This window comes from Pteronotus mesoamericanus, unplaced genomic scaffold (genome assembly GCF_021234165.1).
Source record: "Pteronotus mesoamericanus isolate MK-2021 breed Mesoamerican mustached bat unplaced genomic scaffold, CSHL_Meso_final contig_169, whole genome shotgun sequence".
Classification (NCBI taxonomy): domain Eukaryota; kingdom Metazoa; phylum Chordata; class Mammalia; order Chiroptera; family Mormoopidae; genus Pteronotus; species Pteronotus mesoamericanus.
The window spans coordinates 1564888-1579683 of NW_026555068.1; the positions used below are offsets into that span (position 1 = coordinate 1564888).

The 14796-nt window shown below is 41.8% G+C and overlaps 1 protein-coding gene across 5 annotated transcripts in view; it reads left to right on the plus strand.

Annotated features, from left to right (window-relative positions):
• Positions 1-14796, plus strand: part of ATP11A (ATPase phospholipid transporting 11A) — a 144178-nt gene that overhangs the window by 91458 nt on the left and 37924 nt on the right. For 3 of the 5 annotated variants that reach the window (XM_054565873.1, XM_054565876.1, XM_054565875.1), the window contains exons 7-15: positions 703-806; positions 1338-1388; positions 4291-4355; positions 4999-5080; positions 6369-6519; positions 7705-7902; positions 10232-10405; positions 11647-11810; positions 13574-13645. In XM_054565873.1, coding sequence (XP_054421848.1) covers positions 703-806; positions 1338-1388; positions 4291-4355; positions 4999-5080; positions 6369-6519; positions 7705-7902; positions 10232-10405; positions 11647-11810; positions 13574-13645 — 1061 coding nt within the window. The remainder of the gene's footprint in view (positions 1-702; positions 807-1337; positions 1389-4290; positions 4356-4998; positions 5081-6368; positions 6520-7704; positions 7903-10231; positions 10406-11646; positions 11811-13573; positions 13646-14796) is intronic. The other 2 variants (XM_054565877.1, XM_054565874.1) reach the window with 2 other exon arrangements.

Here is a 14796-nt window from a genome sequence, read left to right on the forward strand (position 1 = left end):
TACTAATACCATCTGGGCCAGTGGTCTCCCAATGGAGTCCCAGACCAGCAGCATAGGCATCCCTTAGGGTCATGTTAGAAATGCAGTCCTCGGCCCACCCCTGCCCCATGGCATCAGAGACTCTGGGGTGGGGCCTGAGAATTGCATTTCCTGCATGGTCCCAGGTGGGGTCCAGGAGTCAGTGCCTTACAGGCCCCCCGTGGAGACCCTGGTGATCATTCAGGTTTGAGGAGGCCTCCGGTGAAGGCCAGGTGAGAAGCCATGCAGAAAGCTTACACTTCTGATGCCGATGGCAGCGCTCTATAAACAATAGGGTGTTATGTAAACAAAAAGGAATATTTTAACTTCTAAATTTGTTGCCTAATTGATAGTCACCACCATGACAGATAAATTGAGGTATCCAATTTTGAAGAATTCCAAGTGTTGCTATTAGTTTTAAGTTGAGCATACTGGGTAAGAATGGAAGAACTTTCTGTCACCTAATAAACATAGGAATAATGGTAGTAATCTATAGTTCTGTAATTTTTTAACATTTGCAAACTATTATAATTCTCTCATATGCTAATCAGGCTTTGTAATTGGTCTTGTTTATATGCACAAAATATTAGATGTTGGGGCTGCCCTAGGGTTGGAGGCACTGGCTGCTTGGTTTGTTTGTGTTGCTCATTTTGTTGTGAATTCACATTTCTTGTCAATCTGTAGACACATTATGCAGTTCAAGACACAAAGGGATTTCATACTGAAGAAGATATAGATGGCCTACATGCTACCATTGAGTGCGAGCAGCCCCAGCCCGACCTCTACAAGTAAGCCAGATCCGTGTTCCCCATAAGTATCTCTTTATACCCTAACATTGTTCTTGCTCTCTACCCTAAATAGTCTAGCAGCACAGTTGTTTAGAAAGAGATGTAAATCACTGCTAAAAAGTTAAGACCCAGTTAAAAATAGGTTATTTATGTCTTTTCAGAGTCCAGCAACATTTAAATCTATAGCCACTTATATAAACATTAAAAGTGGCTTAATGGAACTAAATTTGTTGCAGAAAAAATTCTTTTCTGTACTTTGATAAAGTGATTTTAATGAAAATCATTTAAGTCAGGGGTTAATAAAAATAGAAAGTAAACTGAGAAAAGAGGAGGAAGGTAGAGTGGTTTAGCCACACGTGGATATGCTTTTGAGTAAAGAATCCCAGGTCATGTGTGTAGTTTCTTCTTTCTTAGAAACAGAAGGTGGGTGTGTAGGACAGGGCATGTCCGGTCTGCCACTCCCTCCTGCTGTTGGTCTGCCTCTCCCTCCCATGTTGCTGCCCTGTCAGTCACCTCGCTTTCTGTTGCCAGGTTTGTGGGCCGCATAAATGTTTACAACGATCAGAATGACCCCGTGGTGAGGTAAGGCTTCTTCTAAACACTTGTGAAGATTTTTTTTCTCTGTATTTTTAAGTTATAAGAAGATTTTTTTTTTACTGATAAGAGTTTTTTATTGTTGCTGTTCTGTTGGGCTTTGAAAACAGAATTCGACTTTCCTAAAGTCCTGGTTCTAGTGTTTTTTTAATTTCTTTTGTGTGTATACTGTATGTGTTAACAAACTGATGCTCGTGGAAAATGTTCTTTCACAAGATTTTGCCAAGGGTCTTCTCACAGCAGGGAAAGTTCAGAGCATCTAACAGTTCCAGGACAAAGGAGAGGGTGCAGTTTCCCCCATTAGAAATTCCCTTTCATAATTTATAGACAAGTATGTTGTCATCAACTGTGAAGCTGAAAGATTTCTGACTTGAAAGCCCTTTTATCAGAATGTATGAACCTACTCATAATCATCACTAGGATACATTTTTGGCTCTGGATTTCATCTAGACTTAAGGGGATGTACCTCACAAGAGCATGTCGCAGGCTCACGTCTACCTGGGGATGTAGGGACCTGTAGTCCAGCCATTGGCTGTGACCAGTGTAAGTCACAGGTAGGTGTGTTCACCTGCATGTGGTCAGGACAAGTGTATCACCCAGCCCACATCTCTCTGTGTCTGTGCTCTGTCTCCTTCCTTAGGCCTGTGGCTATGGACGTTGTTTCAAGATCCTGGCAGTTCTTAGCTGCAGGGGTGTTCGAGGTCTACAGTTTAGGAAATTGTCTTTAAGTAGGTTTAGAAGTTGATCCTTTTTGTAAACCTTAGTTGTTAGAGAAATTATTTTTCTTCCATTTTTAGCAGTCAGCAAATTGCTGATATCCTGATAGTACTTTATATACTTAAAAAAAAAAAAAAAAAGGTGCCCAGAAGTAAATTGCTGCAAAAATAATGTTACTGAAATATAATTCATTGGGGCTTATCTCCTCATAAGACCCCTGAAATGATTTATTTTAAGGAAACAGTTTGTGCACTTCCTAGCATGTTTTTATCATCATTATTTATCAGCTGGTTAGTTGGTGCTTTTCAGGATTTATGAAGGCATTGCCATGGTCTTTCCCAAATATTAGTCTACAGGTAATTCCTAGTTACTTTGGAGAAATAACCTGAATTTCTGTGTCTTGTGTGAATTAGTGTTTGTATAAGTAATAGATTTAGATTTATTCATACTGCTGATGGGATGAATCCAAAAAAGTAAATACAACAGGCTTTTCATGCTTTATATTTAGACAAAGTTTAATGCTGAGCAGCTTGGGAAGATAATTACTGATATGTTTGTATTTCGATAGCAGTTCTATTTAACTTTTTATGTATTTATACTATTCAGCGGGCTTTTAATATTTGGGTATTTAAAGATGTTTATAAATTTGTGGTGTGGACAGTTATGAATTATATATCTAAGTTCTTAATCCATTCAGGGTAATATTTCTTTGTCCTCCTGTCCAAACAAGAAGCAAAGTACTTTCTAAAGTAAATTATCTTTAGACTTCCCAGAGCCACTTTTTAAAGGGGCCATTTGTTTTCATAAACATGTTCAACATGAATTATTGTAAGAGTGCTGCTCACAGAGGCAGACAGTACTTACAGTACAGCCAGACAGCAGGGAGAGTGCCGCCCCGGAGCACTGTCTCTCATGGCTGTCAGGCTGGAGCAGCGGTGGTGAGGCCGTCAGACAGCCCTGGGCAGGCACGGCAGGTCAAGTGTGTCCCAGGCAACTCTCCACTCTCAGCAGCCCTCTCTCTGTCTCGTCTTCAGCTGGACACAGTCCTAAGCCATATCAGCTAAATTTACTGAACACATTTTAAGTTCATAACATTCAGTAGGTTCTCAACATTCCATAGTTAAAGGAAATTAAATACACTGAAAAAGTAAAAAAGCAAACTTCAGCAAATGCTTTCAACTCTTTCCCTCTCCCTTTCAAAGAAAATCAGTAGAATGCTGACAATAGCAAAATTTGTAGAGTTGAATTCTGCTTCTTATTTCTCTTTTGTTCTTGGGAAATGAGAAGAAATTTTTACTCCATCGACAAAGGGAACTGCTAGAATGTGAACCTCCTAAAGGCAGAGATTTTGTCTGCTGTCCCGCTTGAGTGTTGAGTGCTTAGGGCAGTGCTTGTTCTTACATGAATGCTTTCCAAATTCCATGGTTGTTGCCCCTTTCCCCCAAGAGTAGCAATGCACGAATTATTCCAGGTTTATAGGCCACCTGCATTCAGAGGATCTTTGTGGACTTGACTGCCAGTGTTTATAAGTGCATGCAGAGTATCCCAGCCTTCATCTCTAAAGTATGATCGTATTACACGAGACACACTGAGTCTCCCTAAGGATGTGATAGAAACAGCTCGACGCCACATAAGCTGATTCACAGGCACCACCCTTTCACTTTTCCAGAACATTTGGGGGTGTTCCAGTCCAGTGGTCCTCAAACCTGAGACCTATTAGGAGCAGGTTTCTGGTTCAATCTGTCAAAATTGACACCTCTGACAAGTCCCAGGTGCTGCTGATAGCACTGGTGCAGGGACCCTGCTTGTCAGCCCACCACCCTCACAAGCAGTCTCTTGATAGGATGTTGTTAAAACCGTCAGCTGTCAGTAGGTCTGGGGTGGGGCTGGGAGCCTGCATTCCTCGCAAGGGCTGCTCTAAGACAGCAGGCACTCGCAAAGCTAGAGCTCTGCAGAATTCTTCCAGCAGGGCAAGTTCTTAACCTCCCACAGGTAGATCACACACACTTTCACATGGAGCCAGGCTACCTTTCCTAATCTAAATAGCAAATCTACATTTAGACAATTTCCTCTTAATGAAGTCTGTTCGGCAAATGAGTTGACTTTTACCTTGTAGCATGCCTTCGTGATGACTTCTCCATTGCCCTGTCTCTGGTCATTCTTGTCTTTACAGGCCATTAGGATCGGAAAACTTGCTTCTTAGAGGAGCCACGCTAAAGAACACGGAGAAAATCTTCGGTAAATGTTTGAATTAGTGAATTAATAATAGCCTCTAAAATTAAGTGTATGTTATGTAATTAAAGTAGTGGTGCCATGAAAGCATCCCTTGTGCTTTGAGACACTGTGGACTTGATGATTCTGCCTCTCTAAGAAAACGGTATTGACGTATAGCAATAATCCATAAAGCAATGGCTTCTGAGGATACTGCTTATCTATTAAGTGTCTATAGTTTTTGACTCGGAAAGATGAAATTAACTCATGAAAGAATTTACACAGTATATTTTGTAACAAATTTCTTCTAGTGGCTGCATTTCTTTGCTAGTATCTCCCATTTTTTTGGTGGATTATTTTTTATGCTTTAATTAAAATGAGACAACTTAAAATATATAGGTGTGTCCTATTGTTGGAAAACCCAATTTATTAAAATCTGAAGTTTTAAAAAATTATAGATTGTTCTTTATGCAGGAAATGAAAAATATATCTTTAGTCTAAAGAATCCTGTTTTGTGACTCTGCTTGTGAATAGCTAACATGTGTAGTAAAATTAAAAATATAATTTGCTTTATCTAAAATTCCATTTCATTCATAGCTGTGTGTAACTTACTATGTAAAAGCAAATATAATTATGTTATTGTTCTGACATTTATTCTTCTACTTTATAGGTGTTGCTATTTACACAGGCATGGAAACCAAGATGGCATTGAATTATCAATCAAAATCCCAGAAACGATCTGCTGTAGAAAAGTAAGGTTCAGCCCCGTTGTTTGAAGTGCATAAAAAATCTGTGACTTAAGAATATCCCACACCACTGTAGATTTGAAAGGATTTTTCTCTTGGCCTTATTAGCAGTTCCTTCACGGTGTCTAGATAGACAGTAGAGCTGATTATTTAGATCTACTGTCTTACTTTGTGGGGATGTAAATGGCCTCACACCTTCCACCCACTTCCTCAGGCTCCTGCTGTGTGGACACCCCAACATCCCAGTTCAAAGTCATTTGCAAGTGCTCAACAGCACCTAACACCATTTCATGAAAAAGTCAAAATATGATCATTTTTAATTTGGGGTGGTGAAAACCACATTTTACTGAGGAAAGCATTAGCAGAGAGAACACAGTCTTCCTTTTAGTAAACCATAAAATCCTAATAAAACTACATTAAGGAGAGAGTTGAATTCATCAGAAAATGTGCCCCAGAATTTTTTTTGTCCTTGCCTCTTGTTAAAATATATCATTGACTTGAAGTGGACCCTGAGTGGTTACAAATTACTTAACAAAGAGCTATGTGCTCCTTGCAGACTTGGGAGTAAGATTGTTGTTAGGGTGTCTTCTGCCCATACTTGAAATGTCAATCTCAAAATGTAATCTTGGTTCCTTGTCTGTCTCTGGCTACATCAAATATGAAAATGCAGATTTGGTTCTTAAGCAAGAATGCTTTATTTCCAGATGTCTACATTGACAAATAGGTTTCAGAAATATATATTATTCAGAAATAGCATTCAGAAATAGATATTGGAAAATCACACATTCTTCACGAGGTCTGTTAAGACATTGGCTCAGGAGTCAGCATTATTCTTACGTGGAGAGCATTTCCTTTAGTGCTGACTTCCCTCCCTCCCTCCTTCCTTTGTGGTGGTAATCTCTAAACTTGGACCCATTGGTTGATACTTAGTGGTAGAAGAAATTGATTTCTGGATGTTCTTTAAATGATAGAATCCTAGACCATGCAGAAATCCTTGTCCGCAGTGTGGTTGTGGTGGAGTTTCCTGTCCTGCTTACAAACCTCTCCCTTCACTTAGCTGTTTCCCTTGTGGCATCTAGCATCACATACCAGTGACCACAGAGAAGAGGCAGATAGATATGAGCTTACACTTTTATTTTCACTGTCAGTTGATTAGGGGGAAGCATCATTAAAACTCCTTGCTGTGCTATTCCTAATCTGTTTTCTCACAATGTGTTCATCTTGATACACAGACGTACAGCTCTCAATTCTTCACGGAGCAATAACTAAGTAACATCACTGTCTTGTGTTTTAGATCAATGAATGTATTCCTCATTGTGTACCTCTGCATTCTAATCAGTAAAGCACTGATAAATACTGTCCTGAAATACGTGTGGCAGAGTGAACCATTCCGAGATGAGCCATGGTATAATCAGAAAACTGAAGCAGAAAGACAGAGGAACCTGGTACGGAAAGTGATTTCCTTTGCAGTGATCAAATATGCCCTGTAGGCCGTTGTTATGAAAATGTGTTGAGAAAATGATGAAGTTATGATGAATTAAATCTTTGTAATAGATTCATTCATTGATATTGAAAGTATCAGTTGCCTCTCTAGCTATAGACACTGTTTGCTCTTGCCTTCTTTGGGTATTTGAATATACAAGTCTGGAAAGGTATTGGTTCCCATAGTAAATTCATACAGACGCACCTTAAATGCTTTTGGTGTTCCAGAACCCAGTGCAGTGTTCCATATTTAGAGGATGCTCAGTGAATGCACATTAATGATAGTGAGGTAAATGGTGCTTACTTATGGTAAATATATAGTAAAAAGGAGAATCTCAGTATATGGAAATTAGGGTAAGAATTGGTTTCATTTTTCCTTAGGAGATTTCAGTTCAGCTGCCCATGTTTAACAAAAGTATTTTTCCCAAAATCAGTATATTAAAATAATTTAATTGAATTTTCTCTACTTAAAACAGTACAGTTTTCTGGTTGGTCCCATTGAGTTCAGACCTAAGCCATGTGCAACTCCAGACCAGTGTCAGCTCTGTACAGAGTGGGCTGTGTGCAAATCCAGACCAGGGCCCACTGAGTTCAGTGTGGGGCTTTGTACAAATCTAAATCATGGCCCATTGAGTCCAGAGCAGGTCTGATACAAAAACCAGACCAGGGTTCACTGAGTTCAGCGTGGGGTTTGTGTAAATCCAGACTAGGGTCCCTACTTCTTCCTTGTATTCAGTTGGGCCTCCCATGAATCTAAATGGCTGAGGAATAAGAACAAAACTATATAGAAAAGTCATTTGTACCAGACTGATACTTTTGGCATCTATGGGTTATTACAAAGTCATTTGGTGATTTGTTAGAGCCTCCAAGAAAACTTGGAATACTCAAAATGTAAAGCTTCCCACTGGCTCTCAGTTGGGAGGCCTGCTGTCTCCTAGCCACCTGGCAGGTGACTTAATCCTGATGCCACCACAGGCCTGGCCGGCCTGAGGCCGTCGCAGTGCTAAAATCAAGTGACAGGCAAATAAACCTTATCTTAGGGTATGAAATACTCTTACTTAAAAATTGCACTTGTATAATTTGTGTCTACATTTTAATGGTTGTGATGTTGTTATGCAGACATGGGAAATCACACAGTGTCCTCTCAGTTTCTCAGGGCATTCACGGACTTCCTGGCCTTCATGGTTCTGTTCAACTACATCATCCCTGTGTCCATGTATGTCACGGTGGAGATGCAGAAGTTCCTTGGCTCGTATTTCATCACCTGGGATGAAGAAATGTTTGATGAGGAAATAGGGGAAGGGCCTCTGGTCAACACCTCAGATTTAAACGAAGAGTTAGGACAGGTCAGTGCCTCCTGAATTTGTCTTTCATAATCTTTTGATGATTGAGTCCCTCCATTTTATGTTCACAGATAGCTAGATTCAAAATGATTCCTATCATGTAGGCAAATCATCCAGATGGTCAGATGACAATTTTCCATTTTAATTTGTGCAGAAAGATACAACCTTTAAATGGTGAGAGACAACAACAAAATTCTTTTGTTCTTTTTACTTTAATTGTATGACAGTTGGTATGCTTTTATATTTACAACTTATGCAAAATTAATTATATTAACCGGTTGATACAAGCTCATCCATGGCCTAAATGGAGCCCACCCCAGGTAATGCTGTGAATTGAGGCGAAGGGGTAAAAGTGGGCTAACATTTATTGAGGACCCTCTTCATAGGCATTGCACTCAGCTTTGACTCCTGACAGTGAGCCAGTTATTCTCACCTTAAAGCTGAACAAAGTGAGACCCCAGGGAGTTTCAATAGCCTGCTGGACTGCTATTTCAAAATATCCACATTGAAATCTTCCTACTCATTGATAACTTCATGGCAGGGGGCAGGAGGCCTGGGCTCTGTGTATCTTGAGCCTCTCAATCTTTAAAATGGGCATAGTAGGTACCTGCCTTGCCAGGGAGTAGAGGGGATTGAATGAGGTAACAGAGGTGAGGCACCTCCCACAGTGTCTAATGGAATCATTAATGGTGGGAATCATTGCCATCCAGAATCACCAGGATGAGGGGCAGAGCCCATACTCTAGTCTACCTGACCCCAAACAGCCTCTCCCTTGAAAAAGACACCTAAGGAGAGGCCTGTCCTCCTGACCTGGGTCCACAAGCTTTTACTGGGAGCCTTCCCACCCTTCATGTTGCAAGAAAGGGCATTTGGTAAATGCTAATTTTTTATTATTTTTTTTTAACAGGAAGAAATGTTGAGCAGTATTTTTGCAAACAGCTGTTTTAGACTAGTAGCTGAAATCTGCTTCCTTGTGGCCTCAAAACAGCACTGTTATAGATGCTTAGACTCTGATAGGTACATGCTGCTTCATCTCCTCAGGTCAGGGATTTTCACTACCAAAAGATAATATTTTGCTTGTTCATGAATTTGACTTTGAATGCATTCCTCTAAGGCAGTCCACGCCCCTGGTGGTGGAGTATTGTCTCAGTCAGCAATGCACAAATCATATTTTGGTGGCTTATTACTAAAATATCTTTACCTCCATGGATTTCATATCCTTTGCAATAATAAATGGTATATTTTGTGTATTCCTGAGAATGGAGGGAAAAAAAATTTTCTGTAACAAGAAAAATGTAGAGCTGTGTGCAGTGCAGCAAATTATTTTGACTCAAAGTCTGAGAATGACTTTGTAACACAGGTGCTCCAGAGATCTGTGCAAAGGCTTGTTTTAGAGGAGGAAACATTGTGAAATACTCATTATTATTATGGATCATCACTTTGAAAAAAGTCAGGTATCATTCACCTCAAACAACATAGCTGTTTGTGACAGGGAGTGATCTCAAATGTGGACCTTACTCACGTTGCTAATTTTCAGGATCATAGGGAGAGGCTCAGCTCAGCAGAGTTTTGGGCAAATGTTTAATGGCAGGTTTTTTTTTTAAGTTCATAAGGCATTACTTTATACTTAAAAGTTACTTAGTAGAGCCAAGCACACATGGAAAAGGCATTTTCTGCTGTGAGATTTACGACAAAAAAAAGAACATTTTTCTGAGAGACCTAACTGAAAAGGCACATTATAAAACACATAGCTGGTTTTATTATAGGTCTTTTATGCTTCCCACACTCTGTACTTTATTATCATTTTAAACTCTACCTCTGTCCTGTGTGTTGGAGGGACCGAGCCTGGACTCAGCCCTCTGGACACCTCCCCTCTGGCCCTCAGACCAGCAGGTCTCTGACAGTGGCAGGCACACACGTTTCTGACACTGCCTCACCATGTTACATGGATTCCAGAATTTCCCACCTTCTTTTAGTTATCTATGAGGAATACATAATCTGAGTTTATCTCAATTTAGGATTTAAAACTAGGTGTAACCTAGCCTCAAGTTCCCAGACCTTACAGAATAAGTTTATTGTATTTACATCCTTGAGTTTTTTGTTAGATAAGATTTAGGTCTGTAGCCCCACGTCCCCCAGTCTGCTGTCTCTCCAACAGATGGAAGGCTGGCCCCATCCAATGTTTCCACTCGTGGTAGAGTGACTAAGAGAGTGTGTTCTCTGAGCTTCGCGTCCAGAGAAAAGTAAAACTACCTTTATTCTGGAGAGCAAAGGCCTCCCCTCCAGCTCCTGGGTCAGAGCAGCACCACCCAGCCAAGCCTTGTGTCCACAGGTGGAGTACATCTTCACAGACAAGACCGGCACCCTCACGGAGAACAACATGGAGTTCAAGGAGTGCTGCATCGATGGCCATGTCTACGTGCCTCACGTCATCTGCAACGGGCAGGTCCTTCCCAGCGCTACTGGAATCGACATGATCGACTCTTCCCCGGGCGTCAGTGGGAGAGTAGGTGGCCACTCTCCCAGCAGGTGTTCTCCCTTTAGGGGCCATCATTGCCACACTGTCCCCATTCACAAGATAGCCTTGTGTCGCCTCTTGTTCTGGGATCCAGGAAAGACATGAATCTTCCAGCAACTTGAGTGAGAAGAATAGTGAGATGCCACCATTTCCCACCAGTGGATCTGGCTGGTCACATTGTGTTAGGGACAGCTTTAAAAATGTGGACAAGTAGGGCAAATGGTGGTGGGCTGCGAGCAAAGTGACCTGCATACCTCATGTGCTTGTGCTCATACACAGGTACACACACTCCAGCACACACAGACACACGTGAGCTCACATGCTCACAGAGACATGCCCCACACTCACACATGTATACATGTACACTACATGCACACACAGATATACCCCTACACACATGTCCTCATATATGTCCACACAGTTACAGTCACATACAGACATGCATGCACATGTGGGGGGCGTGTGCACACACACACCCCAACTGCTGTGGCTTCGGATCTCAGCATTCCTAGGGGAAAGCCATGGCCCTCATCAGTGGTCAGCCAGGAGGCCATTCCAAAAAGCCCGGTGACTGCAGAGGCCTGTGTGGTGTCCCCTAGGGCACCAAGGAGAGCTTGCCTTAGTGAGCTGTGTTGTGACAGCCTTTTGTTGCCAAGCAAACCATACCCCCGCTTCAGGTGATTCCAATACAGAAACTGCCATTTCACCCCAGTCTGAGAGGACGGGCAGGTGGCCTTTGGCCTTTGTGTGGTATCCCACAGGCATTGCCCCCTTTTGCCACATGCTGGAACTCCCCCCACCTGGCATGTGTGATGCAAGTCCAGCCTTTCTTAGCCCCCCCTCAGCCACAGTGGCATCCCAGAACCCCTTTCTGGACTCCCGAAGGAATCCAGGCTCTGGGAGGCCGTGCAGTACTGCCTCAGCTGGCCTGAGGCTCTGTCCTGCTGTGTTCTCTTGTGACTTTGAGCCCATCACCTCATCTCACTAAACATTCATTTCCTTTCAGTCTTCATTGCCCATTGGTCTTGATCATAACTACCATAGCCGCGCTTGAGAATGAACAAAAGCCACAATTATACTCTATCTCCTGACCACCAAAGGCAAACTAATACTTCCTAACCCATAAAAGTTGCATGTCCTGCTTCATTGTTTATTGTCTTTGTTTATTTTCCGACTCCTTTAAGCTGATATGCCATAGACATGTGGGTTTTTGTACTGCATTTTTATAGGAACGAGAAGAGCTGTTTTTCCGGGCCCTCTGTCTGTGCCACACTATCCAGGTGAAAGATGACGATGACGTGGATGGGCCCAGGAAGTCACCAGACTCGGGAAAATCCTGTGTGTACATATCGTCCTCGCCCGATGAGGTGGCCTTAGTCGAGGGTATCCAGAGGTATGTCTCTGGCTGCACGCAAGTCTGGTCCCAGATGTGAGGGGTGTGCCGATCTGGTCTTGGCTTCCTTTTCAACCCTAAGCTGTGTACTACCAGCTTCCTACTGGAAGTGTCCTGGTCAGGCCCCTGTGCCTGGGACGCTGGCCAAGGGGTGAGCTGAGCAAGTGCTGCCTTTGTGCTCACTGTTTCCTCAATCTCCACGTTGGTAGAGGTGGGTCCTTCCTGAATTCACCCTGCCATCAGCCTGAGAAGCAGCTGGGTCCTGGCTGCCAGAGTTTTTGTCACTGTCTTGTGGGTAATTTTTCCTCCTCCCTTCTTTAATAAGAAGGATAGAGGCCATTACAAATAATGATAGGCTTTTAAAAATGCAAACAATCTTAGACACCCTTATGAAAAGTCTTCCTCATCTGTCCTAAAGAATTGATGCACACAGATGTCAAACAACTTTCCCGAAGTCACACAGCGTGGACAGGGATTAAGCTGGAGTGCTGGCGCTTTCTTACTGTTAGCTTCCCTTTCTTTGTATCTGATCATATTAAGTGTGTGTGCTTCTTGCATCTACCTTCAATATGTTTTTATTAGGAGTTCTTGCTGCCACATGACATGTGACATTCAAGCAAACACTTGGAAAAATACTTTACATATTCCAAATATGTGACATAATTTCAAATTAAGGAAAATGTTTTTCCAATTATCACAGCTTTCAATTTGAATTTAATACTAACAGTACTAATCTTCCCTCTTTGCTACCATTGATAAGCAGGCATTGAACACCCCTCATCTAATTAGAACAATGTTTTCATTGTTGACTAAACTAATGTATGTTTTCCATGCAATTTAAATCATAACATCAGGTATGTAAATTATATCACTTCAGACCTTATTAAATACATAAATCCACACACAGTAAATGGGAGATTTCTCAAAGCTAGATTTCTATCTTCTTGGAAAACAAGTCTTCAGAAATTAAACCACATTCAGTCATAGGTATCAGAAGTTAGGATGTGGTATTCCTGCCTGTCATTCTAGACTCACTTCTAAGAAGCCTTTCCTTCAGCTGCCTTACCAGCTCCTGCCTGGATTGGGTCCCCAAGGTCCCATGGCACCTTTCTACCATTCTGGCTCCATGCTGTATTGGGACAGTATGTGTCCATCTCCCGTATCTATAACCTCCTGGACGCCAGAAGCCATGCCCTTTTCCTCCCTGCACTCCCAGCACTTGCCTGAACAGTACATGACGTGGCGTGTGTGCTGGCAGAGGAGGGCGTTCTTACAGATTAAGGGCTCTGCAGATGTTTGTTGACTGGCTGGTTGCCTGGTCTGGGTATAGTGTTCTCACCAGTAAACTGAGAGTTGGTGTGGAGATACACAGTCTCTTAGGGTCCTTCTAATTCTGACATGTAACCTCTACTAAACAACCCCACTAATCAGTGAGTAAAAATGGGTCAGTACAGATAGGGACCAATCCACAGACCTACAGTTTTTCTGAAACCTGTTAGTAGCTGCCATAAGAATGCACCTCATTGATGTGGCACTGGGGAGAGTAAGCCAAAACTTCTTCAGGTTCTTGGGGAATTTTTTGAGATGGTGAATAAATTCAGTATTACAATTTGCCAAGTTTGTAATTCAGGTTACTACCTTTGTTTTACCAGAAATACTTCTTTTTTGAAAAGAAAGCTTTACCAAAATGTAAAACAAATATTCTATGAAAGAGGAATATCAAAATTTCATATTAACCAATGGGTTTGTCTTCTCTTTTGCAGACTTGGTTTTACGTACCTAAGGCTAAAGGATAATTACATGGAGATATTAAATAGGGAAAATGACATTGAAAGGTATTGTACATTCAATTATCATGGTATTAAAGAATTGTTTTTACAAAGTTTCTTCACTGGGGGAAAGACCAAATTCTCTGTACTCCTCCCATAATTCATTCCCTCTTCTTCTCAGAAAGAGCCCCAAGAAGTCACAGAAACATCTGGTGAATTTAAGAGTTGGACAGTTAGAGGAGAGGCTGGTTGGATGATGTTACATCATTAAAAAGGTTTTGGGTTAAGTCACCTAAACTCAGGTTTTACTGCAAGGGTTCTCAACGCTTCCAGTGTGTCCTAACTCTCCCCCAGCCACGCTGTGACTCTCCATGGGCTTGGGGAAGTACGCGCCCTCCCCAGGGATGGCCATGGAATCCGGTGTTCACTGAGCACTAGCTCCCAGGCCGTGGAGCAGTGTCCCGTAGAAGACAGTCAGAGAAAAGTATGCTTTGGAATAACCAGCTGGACATTGGATGGTTTCACTTTCCAAATCTTAGTGCCTACACGCTTTTGATTTTTAGGCACCATCTCTCAGCCCTGGCTGGCATGACTCAGTGGACTCAGTGCCGGCCTGCGAACCAAAGGAACCATCTTTCTAAAATTGCTTGTCCCAGAGACAGATGGTCTATCTTGAATTTTGACTTAGAAGATCAGGTAGTCCATCTCACCTATATAAATAAACATAAATATGCAGGATATAGGCAAAGACAGGTGGTGAAAAACATAAGATTTAGTGGTGACAACTTGAAGAAAACTGGATTTTAAATCTTCCTTCTGAAAAATAAACTCCCCAGAAAAATAAACTAACCTTATTAAAAATAATAATAATAATAATAATAATTTTAACCTTATTAAAAATAATAATAATAATAATAATAATTTTAACCTTATTAAAAATAAGGTTAGTGGAAGTGGTGAACCCCTCGACTGAGGTATGGACCTGGCTGCTGGGTGCTAGATTGGCATAGGTGGGGTTACTCTCTGCAGTGTGGGGGTTTCCTAGGAGTAGTGAGGTCACCCCTGGGGGCAGGGGCAGAGTGACATCGTGCTGTCAGGCTTCTGATTTGTAACTGAAAAGGAGGTTGCAACTGAAATTATAACACAGAGCATAGTGCTGCTTTGAAATTCACAGGAAACCCTTTTACCAGAGTGAGGGAAGAAGAAACTTTCCTTTG